The 21,004-nt window shown below is 34.0% G+C and overlaps 1 protein-coding gene across 1 annotated transcript; it reads left to right on the top strand.

Moving 5' to 3' along the window:
- The first annotated feature begins 10,827 nt into the window (after positions 1 to 10,827).
- On the top strand, positions 10,828 to 19,244 carry Nts (neurotensin). The gene is made up of 4 exons (XM_076920100.1): positions 10,828 to 11,032; positions 13,262 to 13,323; positions 15,814 to 16,038; positions 18,375 to 19,244. Exons 1-4 carry the CDS (start codon positions 10,963 to 10,965, stop codon positions 18,525 to 18,527), a joined length of 510 nt encoding a protein of 169 aa, XP_076776215.1. The 5' UTR covers positions 10,828 to 10,962; the 3' UTR covers positions 18,528 to 19,244.
- The last annotated feature ends 1,760 nt before the right edge of the window (positions 19,245 to 21,004 follow it).

The raw sequence follows: 21,004 nt of genomic DNA, 5'->3' as shown, positions 1-21,004 counted from the left end.
TTGCCAAAGTTAGATTGAGGCCAAGCAGAACAATTCAGTCAGGAGCCAGTTTAGAAGATGAAGCTTAAATCAGTCAGCATGAAGAGGAGTTTGGGCCAGAACACCACAGTTGGACTAGCCAGCCAGAGAGTTCAGAAAGAACAGGAAAGGGTGAGTTTATTCAGCATTAAGCCTCCTAGATGACAATTACATCTGGTGAATAAACATTACTCATATGTAAAAATTAGAATATACAATAATGATTACATATGTAAAAATGATATTACTATAAGGAATAAAGAGACTTAATGTTAAGTCTTAATGTTAGTTATGAGAAAATATTGCTCTTTTCATGTTTGTTCATCCAACAAGTGAAATTGATTGCTCTACTATTGAGTACAGAGTAGTTTGCAGTGACATTTCTAATTGATCAAAGTAAGTAAAGTTTGGTGCATTGTTGTTCATGAATAGAGAATATATATACATCATATATATCATATATATATGATATATATGAATATACATAATTTTCATATTAATAGATTTAATTTTCAGTATTAGGTTAACAAAGATTGCAGCTTCTATCTTGCTCTTGATATCCTATTGCAAATTTTACAATGTATACCTGAGTAGTTCATACTATTTTATCTTTTACTATATGAGAAAATACCCCCCAAATCAGCTTAATAAACCAAAAATTGACCTTTATTTTGGTTTATGTTTTCAGAGGCTTTAACCTGTGATTGCTTTAGATATACTGTATCATGGAAAACATGTGTGTTTTTGTGTGTGTGTGTGTGTGTGTGTGTGTCTGTGTTTGTGTTAGATTTATTTCTGTTCCATTTTTCTTCATCCTATCATCATTTAGTTTACTTTTCTCTGTTTTATTATTTTTTATAGTATAATATCAGTTTGATAATATTAGATCCTTTTACTGTGTGCTATTTTTGTTCTTAGGACTATTTTGTTTTGTATGCCTATTTTCTGTGCTATTTTTAAAATTCTTTAAGTCCGTTCATCTAGTTTTTTGGTTTTTTCATCAACTTCATGTTTCAATCAAACCCAGTTTGATTTTAATGACATGCTGCTCAATTTACACGCTTGTGAATGTTACAGAGCTCTTTTGGGAAATATTTCTAATTTCATATTATAGTCATTAGAAAACATCTTTGATGTGACTCAGTATAAATGAATGATAAAAAACAGTAAAAGTAGTGGAAAGCTATTACAATCATGGTATGATACAAATCCATTGATTCAATGTTAATTTTAGGATAAAGAAAATTATTGAAATTAAAGCTGTAAGTTTTGGAGTCAACAATAGTTGAAAGCAAAATAAGAAAAAAAAAAGAAAGAGAAAGAGAGAGAAAGAAAGAAAGGGAGAAAAAAAAGGAATAAAGAGAAGAGAAAGAACAGGATGGCAGCTAATGCAAAATAAAGTAAATTGAGGGGAAAAATGAGCAAATGTGGAAAATTATCCTATGAAAGGTAAATAAACTGATAAATATTAAGCAGAAAGCAAAAGCATGGGAACTCAATAATTGCTGCCATTGAAAAGAATACTAGTGTAGATCCCACAGGAAAATAAATTACAAAGTACTGGATCCTTGAACTATTTCATGAAATCATATTAATGTAAGCTTAATAAGCTATACAGTAAGGGAACATTACTAAAAAATAAAAGTCACCTGAGAACCTGCAGTTGGCACATGGCAGTAAATCTAAAGCCATGAACAAGCTTATTGATGCAGTATCTTGAACTGCTGTTACTCTCAGGGCAGTAGGGAGCTTCCTCAATGATAGCACTGGAAAATGATCATTAAGATGTATGAAGTTTAACATCAACATTCATTTAGGTATGTTTTCCCATCATCGGAAAATAATCCAAACAAGAAGACACTCTTTAAGTCTTAAAGGTGACAGGCTACTTGGTTGAGTCTCTTCGGCACTTCATAATGCATCAAACTCATGACCATTTTCACCTGACAGAGAGCCAGCCAAGATAAAGAATAGAAAGACAATGGTATTAAACAAAGTAAGAATATATTATTTGAGTAGAGAGCCTGTGGTCTAAAAGATAACCGGTCTGAGTTTACTGGAATATAGCAACAGAATTTAATACGCCAAAAGCAAGAGATTAATAACAACAAGGGCATAGAACATGACTCTCCAAAAGGAAAACACATTCTAGTTCTATAATGACTAATTTCACACCTTTTGCATAAGGTCCAACTTATGGGGAAGCAGCACTAAGAACAAAGAAACCTTCAGAATCAGTCATCTTCTCAAAATATTTAGATTGGTGTCCCATGAATACCTCCCCGTAGGGTAAGGTATGAGAATAGATTTGTGTCATCAGAAGAAAATCATTAAAGTGGCAACAGCAATCTGTAATCAATTTAAGGACACCTAGACTACATTTCTTTCTGTGACAAATAAAAGTCCAAGACAAGTTCCACATAACTTTTTCCAGGTCTATTATTCACTGGGTCAGTGACTCATGGTGATGTTAAAATATTGTCTGGTATTAACAAGATTTCACAGCTGTCATTGCCACTGTTACATACAGGTGTCTCCACCTAGAGTACACAGTGGGAAATGTTCTCTTACCCCTTAGGTTAGATATAAGTTCACTCTCTGCAACTCCTCTGCTTATTCTACTTACTTTATAAAGCAATTAAAAAAAAAAAGGTGTCAGAAAAAGAGCAAACAAAGGTTAAGGAAACAGAGAAGAACGTGGTTTCAAAAGTCAGAAGAAACCCAAAAGACTGTTGTAAATGTCTAAGGAAAACCCAGGCTGGTCTCTTAATGGTTCAGAGAAGTTGGATATTGGAACCACTAAAAAAAGCATGCATCACGGTCAATATACTCTGTATTCACCATATTCTATCGAAAGAAAAAAATCTCATATTTTTTAAAAATGTCCCTATTATATTTTATATATTTTATAGTATTTCTCAATTTAAAGTAAAATTCAACTTAACTTGCAAAATTGTTTCCACAAGGAAAAGAATATAATTCTCTAAGATGGATGAATATGTGGATGATTGTTTAAATGTTTTAAATTTAACTGAATAAATAACCTTCCTTTAGACAAACAAACAAAAAAGTGCATTGCAGTGCCTACAGAGTCCATTTAAGTTGGCACAGAAAGAAGAATTCTGTGTTAAAGAGTCTATATATCTAAGATCTATCACATGGACACAAAGAGAAAAACATAGCTTATATAATGACAAGGGATGTAAAACTTAAACATTTTACTGTTATAATCAGTGTATTTTCAAGATAAAGGTATTAGCTCATCCTTTATTGGAATAATATTTTCTGTAGGATATTCAAACAAAATATTTCTGACGTGAATTAAATATTGTATTTTGGGGATTAGAAGGATTAACTGTCTTTGGCAATGAAATAAATTTAATCCGTATCAATATGCTAAAAAGAATACTTACCCATACTTAAGCCAATTATTATCTTTTCATTTTTAAAAGCACTCACATTGTGTACAGGATCATCTTATATATTTGATATACTTTCCTGGTTTATGTGTAATCATATTAACCTGGCAACATATCTCTCATTGATATGTCCAATAAATGAATTTTAGATTCACATTTAGATTAGACTTAGTCCTCTGATGTTGGTTTCGATGGCTGTTTGTAGGCTATCCTGTTCACTCTTGCCTCCATTTCTGACAACTTGATACTGCATAGTTGCTCTGTTCAAAATGATTCACCAAATTGGGGGGACTTAGACATTCTGTTAATATAACTTACACCCACTTTATTCTTAATGGCAACTTACAAAATGTCATATCTAATTTTAAACAGTACTCAAGACTCATTGAAGGAATGAGTCTCCTATCTCCTCCCTTTTCATTTGGCTAAGAATCATCTCAAAATATTTCTTTCATGGGAGTCACACTTTATAGAAAATGAAATCTCCTTTTTCAGATATTAGGGGAAATGGCAGTTATGTAATGATAGGTTTGTTTGAAATTGCATTGTCTCATTTTATTATCAATATTTACAAAATGCTTATTACCCAGAGCAGTATTTCTTGTTCTGGTAATGTAATAAAGCAAGACAAAGCAGGCCGTTACTTTTATACACAAATAGCAGGCACAAATAGACAAAACTGTAAGTTATTGATTAAAACTAGACAGCACTATTAGTCAACTATTGCTATGAAAATATTGCATTATAAATGACTCCAAAATGCAATTCATCAAAACCAGTAAGTGAAACCGTCTCAGATGAGTATGAATTAATTCAGCTAAACCTAGCTTAAGTACAGAAGCCTCTGACTTATACTACAAGGTTTATGTTGGTTGGGATTGCTTTAGCCATATGTTCCTTTTTGTGTTGGGTTCATAAAAGTTATTGTTTAGGCAATGAAAGGGAAATAAGAAATCAAGACTAACTCTTCAAATGCATACTGAGTCAATTTTCCTTCTGTTTGCTAACATCCCATTGGTCAATGTAAGTTATACAACTTACAGTTATACAACTGAGACCAGTTTTAAATAGCAATGGGTAAATTTCCTCTACTCTAGGAGTCATCAGTGAATATTTGCTAAATAATACTCTAATCATAACATTTATTTTATGAATACTTATTTATAAAATAGTTAGGTATGTTTGAAAGAAAGCAAGAGGGGTTGAAATTTAGGGAAACTAGAAAGAAGACAATGATATGGTATGGTGAAAAGAAAGAGATAAGGGCCCACTTTGCCATTCCAGACTGAGGTCAAGACTTTGTTCTAAGTACAAGCAAAATTGTTCAATATCTTATAAGTAGAGAAAAACAAGAATGGGATTAAATTATACAAACTAATTCTGTATCCTGTGGGTGATTCTATTGGAAGAGATCATGAAGAGTTTAGAGATGAGGACATGGGTGCCCATGGTTGCAATGCAGCAGAAAGGCTTTGATCTGATGGGTGGTGATACTAATAGAAGACAAAGCATGAGGATATGGGACATAGTTTAATGACAGATCTATATTTCCATGAGTTTTTGCTAGTCTAGAAATCCTTGGAGATGGAAGACAGAAACAAAACAGATGAAACCATCCAGATACTTTGATCACATGCAACTGAGCAAATTTTAATCCTAATAAATGCAATAAAACATAAGAGGAGGAGGGTATGGCTAGTAAGTCATTTGGAGGATCCTAAAGGTTTCCTGTGGACAGGATGCCGTCCCAGTGAAAGACCAAGAAAATCCACTAATGATTTTACATTCAGTTGAGGACATCATAGATTCAAATTTTAAAATGAAAGTGATAAGAGGGTATTTAAACCCAGGGCTCATGTATGCAAGTAGTGTTAAGTTAAAAATAAATAACAGATTCAAGGATTAAGTCATATAACTATCGAGTGTCATGTATGCTAACAGTGTCTCAGAAAAAAGAAAGGAAAACTGACATTTTATTGAGCCCTTGGGTTTTTAGTCATTGATACATTGCTTATCGACCACATACAGGTCATTGATCCCCAACAACATACAACAAATGAAAAAAAAAAAAAAACCACAAAGATTTACACTCTTTAAAAATCAAATCTGCTATTAGTAAACTATAACTGAAATGAATCAGATGCTATGGAAATATCCACAAACTTCTTAAGATATTATTATTTTCAATAAAACATTTCACACTCTGGATTATTGGTCTACAATCAAAGAGTTGGACAACCCTGTCACATAGATTGCCTAAGACCATCAGAAGACACTAATATTTACATTACGATTCATAATAATGGCAAAATTACAGTCTTATTACCTATTTGGGGCTACAAACCTATAGATTTCTAGTTTCTTAAGTAGAAGAAAGAAGATAATAAATGAAACAGCAGTATCAAAATGTGGTTTTATTAAATCTTCAGGCTTTATTAGATGTGTTAACTCACTAACATGTGGATCACAAACAAAGAACAGGTTATAATTAAATTTTTATTTGTAAAATTTGTCTTGGCTATAGAAATCCCTTATCAACTATTCCAAGTTAATCATCTATAAGGCTATGAGAACAGAAAATGGAAGAACCATCAAAAATGAGCTAGGGATTTGTAGAGATTATGGGCAAAGCATGTTTATGCTTCCAATGGGAAATTGACCATTTGGTTTCCATTTACATAAATCTCTAAGGTCTGTGCAATACACATTTAGTGTATAAGAGTGTCTATGAATTTGGGTGTGTGCTTACACATACCTATCATTATGCCATGAAAATGTTCTTTAATTGAACAGAAAAATCAATTAGGCTTAAAGAAGTCTGACATATTGTTTGTTCAGATGAATCACAGTCACAGCTCAAGACCTGAGATTCATTTAGCGAAATAAAACTTAAGTCACAATTATCTGAGCCCTGAGCTGATAAAGGCATATGGCTCCAGGGTGACCTCACTCAGTGCCTTTTTCAAAATGTATTGCCTTAGTCATAGAGGTTCAGGATGATTGGGAAAGCCTGAGACAGCTAAGTAACTCTAAAAGTTCACATAATATTAGAAAGATGGAAAAAACTATGGACATTTAAGAGATTACATACAGTTCAAAACAGTAACAAATTTGACATGGAGAAAAAATGAGAAGTAGCTAAAATTAGTAACTTACTCAGGCTCTATACATAAGTTTTAAGCAATTATGAACTGTAAACTTTTTGAAGAAATATGAAGTCTTCTCCATCCAAAGTCTGCAGTTTGTCAAGAATACAACTGTTAGGAGAACCTAGAGAAAGCAAAGGCCAATGGGTATACCTTAGGTTTCTAGCATAGGAATGTTTGATTGGATTGGATCATAGAAGAAAGTCTTGTAAATGAGCAATAATATCACAAAGGGTTATAAAGCCAGCACAGAAAGTCATCAAGCTGAAGTTAGTAGAAACAGAGAAGTCCGATTATATGTATGTATGTACGTATGTATGTATGTATGCATGTATGTATGTATTTATGTGTATGTATATATGTATGTATATATGTATGTATATATGTATATATGTATTTATATATGTATTTATATATGTATGTATATATGTATTTATATATATGTATGTATGTATGCGTGTATGTCAGTACAGAAGTTTTAGCAAGCCTAGGGTGTTGATTAATGATGTAAACATGTCTCCAGAGATGCAGACACAAATGGCGTGGACCTACAAGGTTATTGCTCATCTGCTGGTTTCAGGCTTTCTGGTCTCCAAAATAAACAAGTTAGCACATCACTGTTTTATAAGTGTGACTTATTTAACTGCCTCTTTGAGCAACTGGCTAATAAATGTGGCACAAATGACTGTCCAAATGTAGAAGTCCATCTACCGTACAGACCTTGACACCAATGGGACCCCTGTCAACGCTGTGACCTCAAACTGGAAGTCTAACACAGGAAGAGTGTCACAGATGCACAAAGTTACTCATTTCCCTGTAAAGCAATGTTCCTGACAAAATGATTTTAGAATAATAATTACTCACAAATCTTCACAGAAAGTTGCCTAAAATTCTGTGTGAAATGTATCATTTTGATAAATGTAAGTGTGTGTGTGTGGGGGGGGAGGGTAGGGAAGCTTTGTATGTACACACAGGCATGCACATGCCTGTACATCAATCTATGAATGAATGTGGAGATTGGAGATTTGACAGTGGTTATTCAATTGTTGTTTGCAGACACAGTCTGTCATTGAGCCTGGTAGGCTAGCTGGGCAATATCATTCAGGATTTTTCTTGTTCCCTTTGTTCACTCCTCCAAGTCTATGTTAAACAGGAACCCATTGCCACTTCCAGTATTTTACATTGGTTCTAGATATTCAGACTTGTGTGTTTAAGCTTGCACTGCAAGCCCTTTACTAAGTGAGCCATCCCTTCTGATGCTATACTATATTTAGCAATCTGTTTTATGCTTATTTCTAAGTAGACTCTGAGATTATAGTTACACCATTTACCCTTTCCCTTTCCGTCCTTCATATTCTAACATGTTCCCACCTCCCATTTTTGTCTTTCAAATACATGAGCTCTTTCTTTCTTTAATTCTTGTTAATGCACACACACATGCACGTGTGTGTGTGTGTTTATAAATGTAAAGTACTTTGTGTGTATAATGATACTTGTATGTGTGATTTCAAAAATCATTTGCTATTTGGTATTGATTGATCCTTTGGTATACTCTTCTCTCCAGAAAACAATTTCTCCGGCCCTCAGCATTCCTTACTTGTTTGTAGTTTTTGTGTAGAGTTGAGGTCTATTTATTGAGCTTTCTCCTGCCTTTTTTCTTGTCCATGTTGGCATATCTATTGATGCTTGTTGGTTTATGTTACGTTTATGCAGTAATGTCGATGAAATATTAGGGTGAAGCTAATGACATTTCTAGAAATTGCAAGACAAAATCTCAGAGCAAATACTTATTATTATTTTTTTTTTTTTACTCTGAAATTTTTTCTTCCCCATCTTCTGCAAAGATTCCGGAGCTTCAGGTGAGGAGTTGTGGAGTTTTGTTTTTGCAGTTCTTTTTTTTCTTACATTAATATATTCAAACTATCTATTCTGAAAGGCTTTCTGCTACATTTACAATTTATCGGTCTTATCAATCACAGTATGTTTCAAAGCACTTGTGGGGTAGTTGTTTCTCTGCTGGGCTTCAGATATTTTGTTTAGAAAAAGCTGACTTTCTGTGAAGACTTCTCTTGGCTATTTTGTTTAGGATTCTTACCTGGCACTGAGCAAAAACCACTGGGTACTTGTGACTTCTCCCCAAAACAGACCCTTTAATAGTATTTCTATAGTTTAAATAAACTAAGATAAAATGAAAAAGGGAAGCATTAGCAACATTGCAATTTTACCAAAAACTGTTATTTATTTATTTTTAATAACATTACCAAAGGGAATCTGTTCAGTCTTCAGTAATTTGACAGTGATTGCTACATGTTCTTGTATTCTTTCTTTGGTATTTTTTTTATATACATATAAAACAACTCTCACTTTAATAATGAATATTCATTAGATATGCTTAAAATGAGTTAATTAATCAGAAATACATTTCTAAACAGTTCACTAAGTTCCACTTGCTAGGAAACCACTTCAGGGAATAAACATCACATTTTCTTTTTACTATCAGACAGCTTGCTTGCACATATTTTAACACTTTTTCAAAGATGATTCTTTGTGCTTCACAACGTAAAAAGCAAAGAAAGTAATTGATTTAAATAGTATTCAAAGAATATATAAGTTATGGGCTTCTTTATTAATGTGGGGCTGAAATGATTCTGTCACACAAATGCTGGGATAATGAGAGGAAAACAAGCATTCTCAGTGAGGATGGAAAGCTTTCTAAACTTCCACTGCTCCCCCTAGTGGAAGGAAAAATTCATGCATGCTTCAGACTTGCCAATCATCCTTTAGCGAAAACTACTCCAGGTGAGTCAAATTTAGTGTATTTTTTTTTTTTCCCTACAGAAACAACAAGACAAAATTAAAGTAATAAAAAAACCGAAAACTACTGCTTAACTTTTGACCATTAAGTTGTATTAATGTTTTATTATTTAAAAATCTTTTATTATTTAAACTAATTGTTCAGTATTTGTAACTAATAACTCCCTTTAGGGGCACCGCAAAGATAATCTCTTACCAAGTAACAAAAGTATAAACCAACTGTCTGTAGTAGCCACCCTGTTTTTTTTCCCCTTAGGTATTATTACACAATTGGTGGTGTCTTTAAAAGTTAAGCAAATCTCAGAAATCTTTGTTTTGAAATATTCATGTCCCTAATACCAGTTCAGAGCGCTTCTTGTGTTACCAAGGACTCTCTACAGGAATAAGCTACTTCTCAAAAGGCATTTGAGCAATTTTCTTCCAAGAATCAAGAGAAGGAAAGAAGAGCATTGTAACTAACAAATTACCTGATGATTCTCTCTTAGAAATGTGACTCTGGTGAATGGCAGTTATATTGAATATTTTTCTGTCTAAAAATGCAATTTCTTTTATACAAAAAAAAAGGATTAAACTGAAGGGAGAGTTGACAGAATGCAGAGAAAGAGTGAGAAGGGAGTTGTGAAATGAGGGAAAGAGGAAGCTAGAGCATCAGCAACAAATAAACAGCTAAGCAATGTAGTGAATGTAATTTTGTAAATTAATTGGGGGGTATCATTAATATAGCAGCTCATAATTTACCTTCTAACTCATAACCTATTTGTGTCTTTATTTTATAAACATTATTTAAGACATCCAATGAAAGACCAGCATATGAAATTTTGTCTCCCCTCAGTAACCTATAATAAACTTGAAGCAAGCAGGACATAATACTATTCATTAGATCTAATTTTCGTCTTTTTATACTGATTTTTTCTTTTTCTTTGGATGTTTCTTTACCCCATTACATTATTATATCCAATTTTCTTTTGCCTGTTTCTCTTCCTATTTTAGTACATGCTATGTAAATTCTCTATGAGTCTTGAGACGAGGACACATGTGCTCAGAAGTTTCTGTTACCAGAAAATATACTCCAAGTCTTTAAGTCTTCCAAACAGCGATTTCTTCCTAGAACTTTTGCTTAAATATTAGGACTATAAAAAAAAAATATCACATTTTAAAAAAATCAAAGTGACAAATGTCTGGAGCAGGAGTATGATAGAAAATTATGGAAAAAGGGTACCAGAGGTGCCTCTTACTAAGCTGTATATGGCAGTGATTTTGAACAACTCTTTCCATGAGTCAGAAACCCTGAGCAACGGCTGCAATTAGGGAAGATCGTCACTTTCACTCAAGGTTCATGGGTGGGGGATGAGATGAGGGACAAAGAGAAAGGAGGGGGAATGGCAGAGCACATCCTGTACAGTCATGACATCATCCTCCTGCTCACATATATACAGGGAATGGCCAGAGCATCTCTCACAGTTCACTCACTCTCAAAGCCAGCTGGAGGCAAGAGAAAACACTGAGAGAGCTCCTTCAGCGCCTTTCTGGCTGTGTGGACTTGCTTGTCAGAAGGCTGAGAGAAGATGACAGGAATGAACCTCCAGCTAGTGTGCCTGACTCTCCTGGCTTTCAGCTCCTGGAGTCTGTGCTCAGGTAAGCTCAACTGTGGCTCACAACTCCCTGAAGTGAGTGATTTCTCTTGCAGTCTGCTGCTACTCAGGTAAATGAATCCAGGAGGTCTCTCTCTCTCTCTCTCTCTCTCTCTCTCTCTCTCTCCCTCCCTCCCTCTCTGTCTCTGTCTCTCTCTCTCTCTCTCTCTCTCTCTCTCTCTGCCTATTAGTGAAAGAAACTGCAAGTATCATGTTTTTCTCCCATTCCGATTATACAAACTGAAATTACTATTTTTTCCTTTTAAAAATCTGTAAAGCAGTTCACTGGGTTTCAAGGAAATGCAACGTATTCTCCTTTGGAATATAACCACTAAAGGGTAAAATCAATCTGAGTAATAAAACAAGGATGAAAATTTGAATAGAGGCAGTGCTTGTCAGCATGCAGGCATGAAAAGATCTCATCCACGCTCTCTTAGTCTCATTCTTTCTCATTGTCTTAGGTGCTGGCTTCTCTCACTTACCTACGTGGTCTTCCTCAGATTAATTTTAGCTCCCTATGTGTGTTAGAACATGTGAAATAAATATCAATCAATAAATGAGTGTTTCTAATGCAAAAAAAGTGTCCCCAGTGCTGTGTAAAAGTGCATTTTATAGAATTTCATTGTGACAGTCGTGATGTTAATGTAGCTATTGCTTTTCTGACTGTAACTTGAGTTGGCACAACCTGTAACCATGAATTGGTACATGTCTATTTCTGAAAAATTTAGCTTTAGAGTGTTCTGTATAGAACAGTTAAGGGGAAGGAATGTATTTTTCTTAGATGTGTATTACCTCTCCTTAAAAAGAAAATAAATCTAAGAGTAATATGATATATTTTGATGATTGCAATGTATTTCAATAAATAATCGGAAAGTAATTGAACAAACACATAGCAGTGGAAAATCTTAGAGATAAATGAAGTAAAAAAATCACTCAACTTATTTTGTAAATATTGTACTTAATAACCAGGACTCTGGAGTGTTAGTTCAAACTAAGATTTTTGAGGGCAAAGATGATTTTTTGAGTGCAGTATGGATTCTGATTTGTTTAGAATGATTTTATTACTGTAAGACTCTGTAAGTATTTTATGAGCCAATGCAGTCTCCCCATAACTATAATTTTATCAAGTAGTTACAGAAACATAGTTATAATTATAGATTCTAACAATAGCTTACTGATTAAAAACTGTATATTAGCTCTTGAAACCAAATTCTGTGACATAGACACATTTTTAACAGTGATTAATAAGGTTAATTTTAACATTCATTCTGAAAACCAAACAAGCAAACATGTACGTGTAACAAACCAAGCAAAAGTGTCTCTGGAATAGCTCAGCTCTTATTTGTAGTTTATCAGTTGTTCACATCAGATGGGATCGTGTGCTTTAATGACCATAGAGTAAAGAAGGGGGCAATTTTAGCTCTCCCTTCATAGAGCTCATGGGTCTATAATAAGAGCTAATATACATTAAATGTCCTACAACATCGTCGTGTTGCTCAATTTTGCTTCTCTATACGATACAGATAAATGGAATCTGGGAAAATGTGTTCTGAAGTTAACCAAGGATCTGTTTTCAATAGGACTTACCATGTGTTGGTGGAGAGCTCTGCATTTGCTTAAGCCATTTTCTTACTTGCTTATAAAAAATTGAGAGCACACAATTTAAACGTCCTGTGTAAAACAGAAACCAATTCTTTCAAAGAGTATTTTAAAAGATGACATTTGTAGTGAAGTGAATCTCGGTATCATATTCTATTCTAAAATTACCAATGAGTACTTCCCTGTGGCTTTGCCACAAAATTAAAAGCAACATGTGTATTCATTATATATATATATATATATATATATATATATATATATATATATATTTCATATGTGTGAGATATTGCTGGTAATAGTAACACAGTGCAGGTTTTTTAAAATAAGGTCTACACTGTACAATATAATGAATTTTTTTTTTTACTAAGATTCAGTGAATAGACAATTCTAAATCATACTTTGCTTAGCAAATTAAGATGTGCTTATTTTCTTAGAAGTGACACTACTATAGTAGCTGTCACCATAAAATTAAGCTGTGGTGTGTTTCTTTCTGAATACTGCTTTGAAGCAATTACACACAGAAGAGAATAAGCTTCAAAGACTAATCCTTTAAAATCATTTGAAACATGGTGGTTGCAATATAATTATGTGATGTGTGATTACATAGTAAGCATGTGGTTTTGATTTTATTCAGATTCAGAAGAAGATGAGAGAGCATTGGAGGCAGATCTATTGACAAATATGCATGCATCGAAGGTAACCTTTTCCTTTCCTTTAACCCAAGGTAGAAGGATGTATGAATATTCACTCTAAACCTCATATTATTTTCTAATGTCAATCAAAATAGGAATAGTTACCTATCACAAAGCTGTAAAGGTCTTTGGGAGACATTTTTTATTTGAGAGATTTTTTTCCCTGCTTCTCAGGAGTCACTCATGTTGGTATGAAAAACAACATGTCTATAGGACTGTCACTTTGTAATTTTCAATTTTAAGTAAGCAGCCACAGATAATGGAATGAAGATATGTAAACATACTTAAAGTAAATGACTTCCATCATTACTATATTGGCATGCTAAGAGCTATACTGGCCTGAAGTTAAATAAATAAGTGAAACCTAATTGAAATTGTTCCATGTTCTGGTTGATCGTGGAAAATAATATAGATTTCCTAACACATGGCAACATGGGGATGAATATGGTACAGAAGAAAGCTATGGACAGGCAAAAATTAACCTTGACAACCAGTCCTAAAACCTTACCTTATTATCTAGTCAATCTTAGGCAACTGAGTTAGTCAATAAGATTGACCTTGGCTTTTCCTATTTTTAAACTCAAGTGGAGAACCTCTATATTTATGGTTCTCTGATCAGTAATTAAAAACTCCACTTCCTATGAGAGGGTTTGCATTCTTACCCTTTCAAAAGCATTCGCCATAGATAGTTAAAATTTGTTCCATGAGTCCAGTAAAGTTCTGTATTCTAAACACCCTTCAGTTTTGCAACGTTGAGAGCATGTTTCCTACTTACCAGCATTGCCCTAGGAATTAAACTCAGCTGTTAGGTGGTGTTAGACTATGTCACATTGTGAATGCAATCGATTGATTCAGACTTAGTAAGTCACTGTGTATCAAAACTGATGGTTAGAATTCAAGTTTTCTATGAGTAGATACGAATATTTTTTGAGGTGAATCCACCTCTTCATCGATTGAGAGCACAGTTATAACAACTCTGAGATTTAACAATTGTGATGGAAAGTGTGATCAAGACACTGACCTAAATTCTGAGGCAATATTCTAAATCAGTTCTTCCATACAGCATACTTCCGTAATTGAATGAACACAGTCTAGGTACAAAAATCTCTAGTATACAAGGGAAACTTTCTGTATTTTATAAGCAGAAAGGAAAGTTTCAGTTGGTAAGTGCGTGTCTGAAAGCACATGATGTTGTTACATTACAACTAATGAGGATGTGTGTTTGCCTTGGTTCTTACGAGACAGTCTGGTACAATCTAAGAGCACATACAATTCAACGATGGCTAAGATCTACCAAAGTCAGTTGAATACCATATTAATTTGTAAATATTATATCAGAAGAGCCTCTTTATAAGTCTGCTTTATGGATTTAGTTAGTATTAATAAGAAATTAATTCGTGTAACTATAACAGATACATTGTTTAGTATTCAGTCAGTCAATAGCTACAGTTTTTTTCATCTCCTAGGTAGGAAGATATGTGGAACCCATTTATACTCTCTTAGCTTAGCAATAAAGCCCTTGGAGACTTACAATAGGTTTTGATTTTGAAATCGGAAATGTACATTTTTTACACATATATGCTCCAAATAACCTTCAAAAGTGGCAAAGTGTTGCAAGTGCTACCATTCCTAGAACATGTCAGAATTTGAGTTGCCCTCCGTGACCAAGCAAATGTAAGAACAATAAATTCAGTATCTAGAATGATGTCATCTTCTCCACTGAAGGCGATTTTGTGCAACAGTATGATTAAATCAGTTTAACACAATCCAAGAGAACGTATTTACATTGCATTGAGTCACTTCAACTTAAGTAACTAAGTTTGACAAGAATGTATCCAAGTGGATAATCACTGCCACTTTGTTGCTAGAATAAAAATAAAAGGTGCATCTCATGTTTTTCTATAAAATTGTTTATTATTCATACTGTTATTCAACTGTATCTTTTGTATGCTTATACTACTATGTGAGAGCTCGAAATATATGTCCACTTTAACATAATGACTACATTTAAATTTTTAATGAGAATAGTATTTGATTCTGTGTGAATAAGTTCTATTGAAGGATAATGGTGTTTAGACATTGAAATAATATTAATATAATACTATTAATACTAAAAATAGCAAGACGAAAGAAGCTCCAGCAAATTCCAATAAAAAGGAAAAACAGCAAACACAGGAAAATTTGTTGTTCTCACAATACATTTTTTTTTTTTTTAATTATCACCACTGGCATTGGAATATAGTGTCGTAAGAAAGTGGTACTGGTACCACATGTATTCATTGAAAGCTATCTAATTAAATTTTTTAAATCAAACTCAAATCCATGGATATGATAGTTCAGTGCATGCTTTTGAATAAGTAACTGGAACCCATTCAGAGTTTGATTGCAAGTAGAAATTACATCACAATGCTTTAATACAGTCAAAGCATATCCCATACTCATCTTACAGACTTTAATGGCAATATCTTTTTTTTTTTTTTTTTTTAATTTTCAGATCAGCAAAGCAACTCCTTCCTCTTGGAAAATGACCTTGCTAAATGTTTGCAGCCTTATAAATAACCTGAACAGCCCAGCTGAGGAAACCGGAGAAATGCATGATGACGACCTTGTTGGCAAAAGGAAACTTCCCCTTGTTCTTGATGGTTTCAGCTTGGAAGCAATGTTGACTATATTACAGCTCCAGAAAATCTGCCGCAGCAGGGCCTTTCAACACTGGGAGGTATAGACGAACCCAAAAGAGGGCATGAGAATCACTGCCTTACTGGGCTATCATCTGTACTCAACCTATGCCCTGATAAGATCATAGTAGAGAGACCTAAAAATACTAGAAAGTGATAAATCATGTTTTTAAGCCAACACCCCTTCTTAACTTCAAAGTGTCCTCCAAACATTTGGAGATTAACAAAACCTTTTCACTCTTAAAAGGGTGATATGTTCTAAGGTAAATTTGAACCATATATATAAACAGGTGATATACTGAGACAGTTTTTCCTATATTAGTAATAGTGATGTGTATTAAGAAATGTAACATAACTCCAACTGTTTTTGCTAAAATCAAAAATCATTTGGACTTATCTATATCAAGCACAATACAAAAGTTTCAAAGAATATAGTACCTAGATCAGAGGTTTTTAGTTGCAACTCAGAGATTGGCAAGCACATAGGAATTGTTTTTTCATTTTGTAATTGATTATTGGTCAATTAAAATGTTTTTTAATTTTTAAAATAATGCAGTATGGTTGTGTGTGTGTGTGTGTGTGTGTGTGTGTGTGTGTGTGTGTGTGTGTGTGATGGGGATTAGGTAACTTCAAAACCTACTTCTCAACTGATGCAACAAGCAAGTAAGACATCATTAAAGGACTAGCTTTCAACATTCTGTGGATGTATAGTTAGAACATTTATTTATGTTTTGTTTGGTTTTAATTTGTTTTGTTTTTTGCCTTTTGTTTTTTGTGAGACACGGTCTTGTAGCTATGTAGTCCTGGCTGGCCTAAGGTATATCACATAGTCCAGAATGGTCTCAAACTTTTATCAATCCTCTTGCCCCTGCCTCTCAAGTGCTAATATCACATGTGTGCACTAACTTACCTGGTTGGCCTATCTTTAAAAAGGGAAACTGAAATTTTTAGTAATCTACTTTATCAAAGTAACATTCTCAATAGGCACAATCATTTTTATTGTCTTGATGTACATTTCTTTAAAGAATTAAATAAAAACTAGAGCTTTTGGGGGGGGGAAGTATCACAAATTTGAACCAAAAGAAGAAAAAAAATGTGGAAGATAACTGAATGTTCCTAAAAAAGTAAAATGAACTGCTATTCCACTTTTCCAACTGAAAAAAAAAAAAAAACCATTATTTTTCAGTTCAAGTTCTGAGAGGTTTGCTTCACGCTCTAATATTGTCTGGGCTTATGGCAACATTGCAGATCCGATGGTGCCCTCCCTCTTAATGTAATAAGCCTGTGAGTGGCTGCCACAGAGATACCCTGTGGAAAGAGCAAATAGCAGCAGAACTGCTGGTGTTTATACTGGCTGGTAAACAAACTGATGCTTTCCAGATGAAAAACCAAAAAGGCTCCTTCAGATTTACTTGTCATGTTCTTCAGCCTTTAATTTTAATTCCAGCTAAATGGTACAGTACTTAAAACACTATTTAGCTCAATAAAACTTGAAAATTCCAATCTTAGCAGAGGGAAATGTCAATTATACCTTATTTATCCAAACAAGAAAGACCCCCTCAATAAACTAATTAGCAGATAAGTCAATTGAACATAAGACTAGATCTCTTGTTATTTTAACTGTTGAGTCATTTACAAATAAAACGATAGTATCATTCTAAGCACGGTACAAGTAATTACAGACTATGCATTTTTAACAAAGTAAAGATTAAAAATCTACATTGCCTGACAGTAGCTGCTTTGCCTTCCCTGAAACTGAATATCTTTGGGTTGAAATAAAATATTTGGAGATAGGATGGTATGCTTGTGCATTACAGTTGAAATATCAGTATTTGTTATTGTGACCACAAAGTTTAGGAGACAGCAGTAATCTGAAGAAATCTTAGGTATCCAAACAGAGTTTCCACATTTGTTGATCTCTACAACATCTAAGATACTTGAAACAGGCCATTCTTTCTTTGTTTAGGAAATTTAGTGCAATGACTTTCAAGTCATGTCAATAATTGATGAAAATAAACATAAAATTCTTATTCAAATGGCATGTTATATTATTGTGATATATTTCATATTATTTTGGGCCGCCATTGTATAATCAAAATCTCAGAACTAATTTGATGTGACTGGTCTGGTTCCTCAGTTGGAAAATGTGAATCCATTTCTGAAAAGAGGTAGTCTGGTGAACTGGGAAAGGGTGTAAACAATCCAGAAAGATTATGACCTTATTCCATCTCTGTCACTGATAAACATTTGTCCTGTGATAACACGTTTCTCTGATTCTACAGGTACATTGTGCCTCAAATCGATCAAGTAAGATGTAGGAAAACGTCTGAAATATATTGCATGCATCTAACTTGCTTTTGTGTTTTCTCTGTTTTAGGTAATTCAGGAAGATATCCTCGATGGTGTCAATGATAAAAACGAGAAGGAAGAAGTGATAAAGAGAAAAATCCCTTATATTCTGAAAAGGCAGCTGTATGAAAATAAACCCAGAAGGCCCTACATTCTCAAGAGGGGCTCCTACTACTACTGAGAAGCTAATTCTTGACATGTGATTGTGATTGATTACTTGTTATCTAGATATATACTATGTTTATCTAGATATATAATTATATGTGTGTATAAATGTGACACAGCTTGATTATTTCAGCTTCTCCACAATTGTTCTCTATTGGATGTGATTTTTTTCTTGCATTCATGTCAATTGGACAAAATGTTTGCAAATAAATGTAGATCTTGAGCATGATGTGTTCTGTATAAATAATTGGAATAGATAATAATCATATCATATGTAGAATGTTTGGTAATTTTGCAAGATATGTTATGGGTCATATGAACACTCATGGCATTTATCATTTTATAGGAAATTATAAGAGATTATAACAAAATTGAGCACGCATCCTTAACCCAAAGCAGAACAATGGCACCATTTTGATTATTCGATTGCTTCATTATTAACTGAACAAAATATTCACTGCTTTTAATAAACTGCTAGTTCATCTCTCAGTACAAAGGAAAGTTACTATCATATAAGGATCCATCTGAAAGAATTGTTAATGACACATCATTCTTTATGCTTATTTCAGTGTCTCTTTTCGTGGGTACTTTGCCTGTCAAATGAATTGATAGCTAATAAAAGTCAACAAGCCGCCAGAATCTAATGCTTTATTGCAGATTTACTTATTTTATTAGAATTCTTTTTAATTTCCCTCTCTTTTATACTTTTAAGCTATAATATTATGCATGCATTTTAATATCACTTAGGGATTTGTGTTTAATATTTTTTTTATTGAGAAGCTAAATCTGTGCATCTGATAATTTTTCTTGACTTTCTTTCAAAATCATGTTTATGGGCTGATAAGCTTTTGCATCTTGCTGTTATCTGTGACTTTCTTAATTATTTCTTTTATTGAGTCCAGAAAGATGTTCTCTTATAGCTCTGCAGTTGATGCCATTGTTATCCATGAAAGATGAATTCAGAGCCCATTCTAAAGTCATCCTTAGAATGCTGCGGGGTTTTTTGATGAGTTTATCTTTCTCCAAGCTTAATACAACTGGGAGAAAGTTTTTCAAGAAGCTTACAGATTGCAGAGTTTTCATCACCAATCTCTGATTTTTACGCCTACTTCTACTATGTTCCCTTCCTTAGGGAGTCCGTAAATCTATTTTTTCATAATATTTGCTTTGATTATTTAGGAATTTCACATAATGAACCCCCATCACAGCACAGTCATGTCCCAGTTCTCCCAGTACTCTCTGTCCTCCCAGTCCTCCCTATTCTCCCAGCCCTCCCCATTCTCCCAGTCCTCTTGCCTACCCTTGTGACCCCTCTCATTTTATGTAGTAGGAATTAAATATTCTATCTAGTATAAAAGACATACAATTCTGGTACTTATTTCCAAGTTGTAAGCCTAGACTGGACAGGTTTTGAACTATTCTAACTTACATCCAGTCATATATCCCTTGTTATTTACTGTTTCCCTAGGCCATGTGTTTATGGTCCATCTACTTTCCTGTGGGCTTCTGACTCCCTTCCCCTCCTTCCTCTTACTCTCTCCTGAGACTTCCTCACTTAATGCTCAAATCATGCCTTTCTCCCCCTACTGTTCAGTAACAGGCTCTAAACTTATATTAACTAATTATCTTTAAATTTTGAAGCACTGTTTAAGTAGTATCTCTAGGTGTATGTGAGAATCTCTTTTTCAGGGACAACCAGATCTTAGGGGCCAGTATTAAGCATTTGAATACATAGCTGTAGCATGGGCCATATACACCATAAATCTTTGTATTTAAAAATGACTACAGAACCAACTAAGAGAGCAAAGTCTGCCATGGACACTAAGAGTGTGTTCTCAAATTATAGACCAAGATGTAAAATACAAAACTCTAACACTTGCATCGTTTGACAATAAATGTTTAGCTACATTAAGAAATGAAAATCCTGGTGGTCCTCCAGTGGATATCCCCAGTTCTTTATATCCCACTGCTACATATTTTTCTTCAATTTCTTGACCCTTTGTACCTCTTCCCCATTCCCTCCAGTACCTGATACAGCCCCCTTATTTATTCCCCCTTCTCTCTTTCTTCCAGGTCCCCCTTACTCCAACTGTCCTGATCATCCTGTTCCCCCCTTGATGCAGGACTTAAGCATCCACACCTGGTCTTCCTTTCTCCTAAGCACCATATATGGTCTGTTGGTTGTATCATGGACATTGTGAGCTTTTTGGCTAATATTCATTTATCAGTGAGTACATACCATGTATGTTCTTTTGTGTCTGAGTTACCTCACTCATGCATACCATGTATGTTCTTTTGTGTCTGGGTTACCTCACTCAGGATGATATTTTCTAGGTCCATTCATTTGCCTGTGAATTTCATAAAGTTACTGTTTGTAATAGCTCAGTAGTACTCCATTGTGTAAATGTATTCATTTACACGTGTATCCACATTTTCTGTATCTATTCATCTGTTGAGGGACATCTGGGTTGTTTCCAACTTCTGGCTATTATA

The sequence above is a fragment of the Arvicanthis niloticus genome, chromosome 22, assembly GCF_011762505.2.
Source record: "Arvicanthis niloticus isolate mArvNil1 chromosome 22, mArvNil1.pat.X, whole genome shotgun sequence".
Classification (NCBI taxonomy): Eukaryota; Metazoa; Chordata; class Mammalia; order Rodentia; family Muridae; genus Arvicanthis; species Arvicanthis niloticus.
This window is presented reverse-complemented; position numbering and strand designations above follow the sequence as displayed.

What these genes read in the sequence shown, in the direction of transcription:
- Nts (XM_076920100.1), top strand. Translation starts at nt 10,963, where the DNA reads ATGACAGGAATGAACCTCCAGCTAGTGTGCCTGACTCTCCTGGCTTTC. An exon ending in CTCCTGGAGTCTGTGCTCAG is followed by an intron (nt 11,033 to 13,261) that starts GTAAGCTCAACT and finishes GATTTTATTCAG; the next exon opens with ATTCAGAAGAAGATGAGAGA. An exon ending in CAAATATGCATGCATCGAAG is followed by an intron (nt 13,324 to 15,813) that starts GTAACCTTTTCC and finishes TTTAATTTTCAG; the next exon opens with ATCAGCAAAGCAACTCCTTC.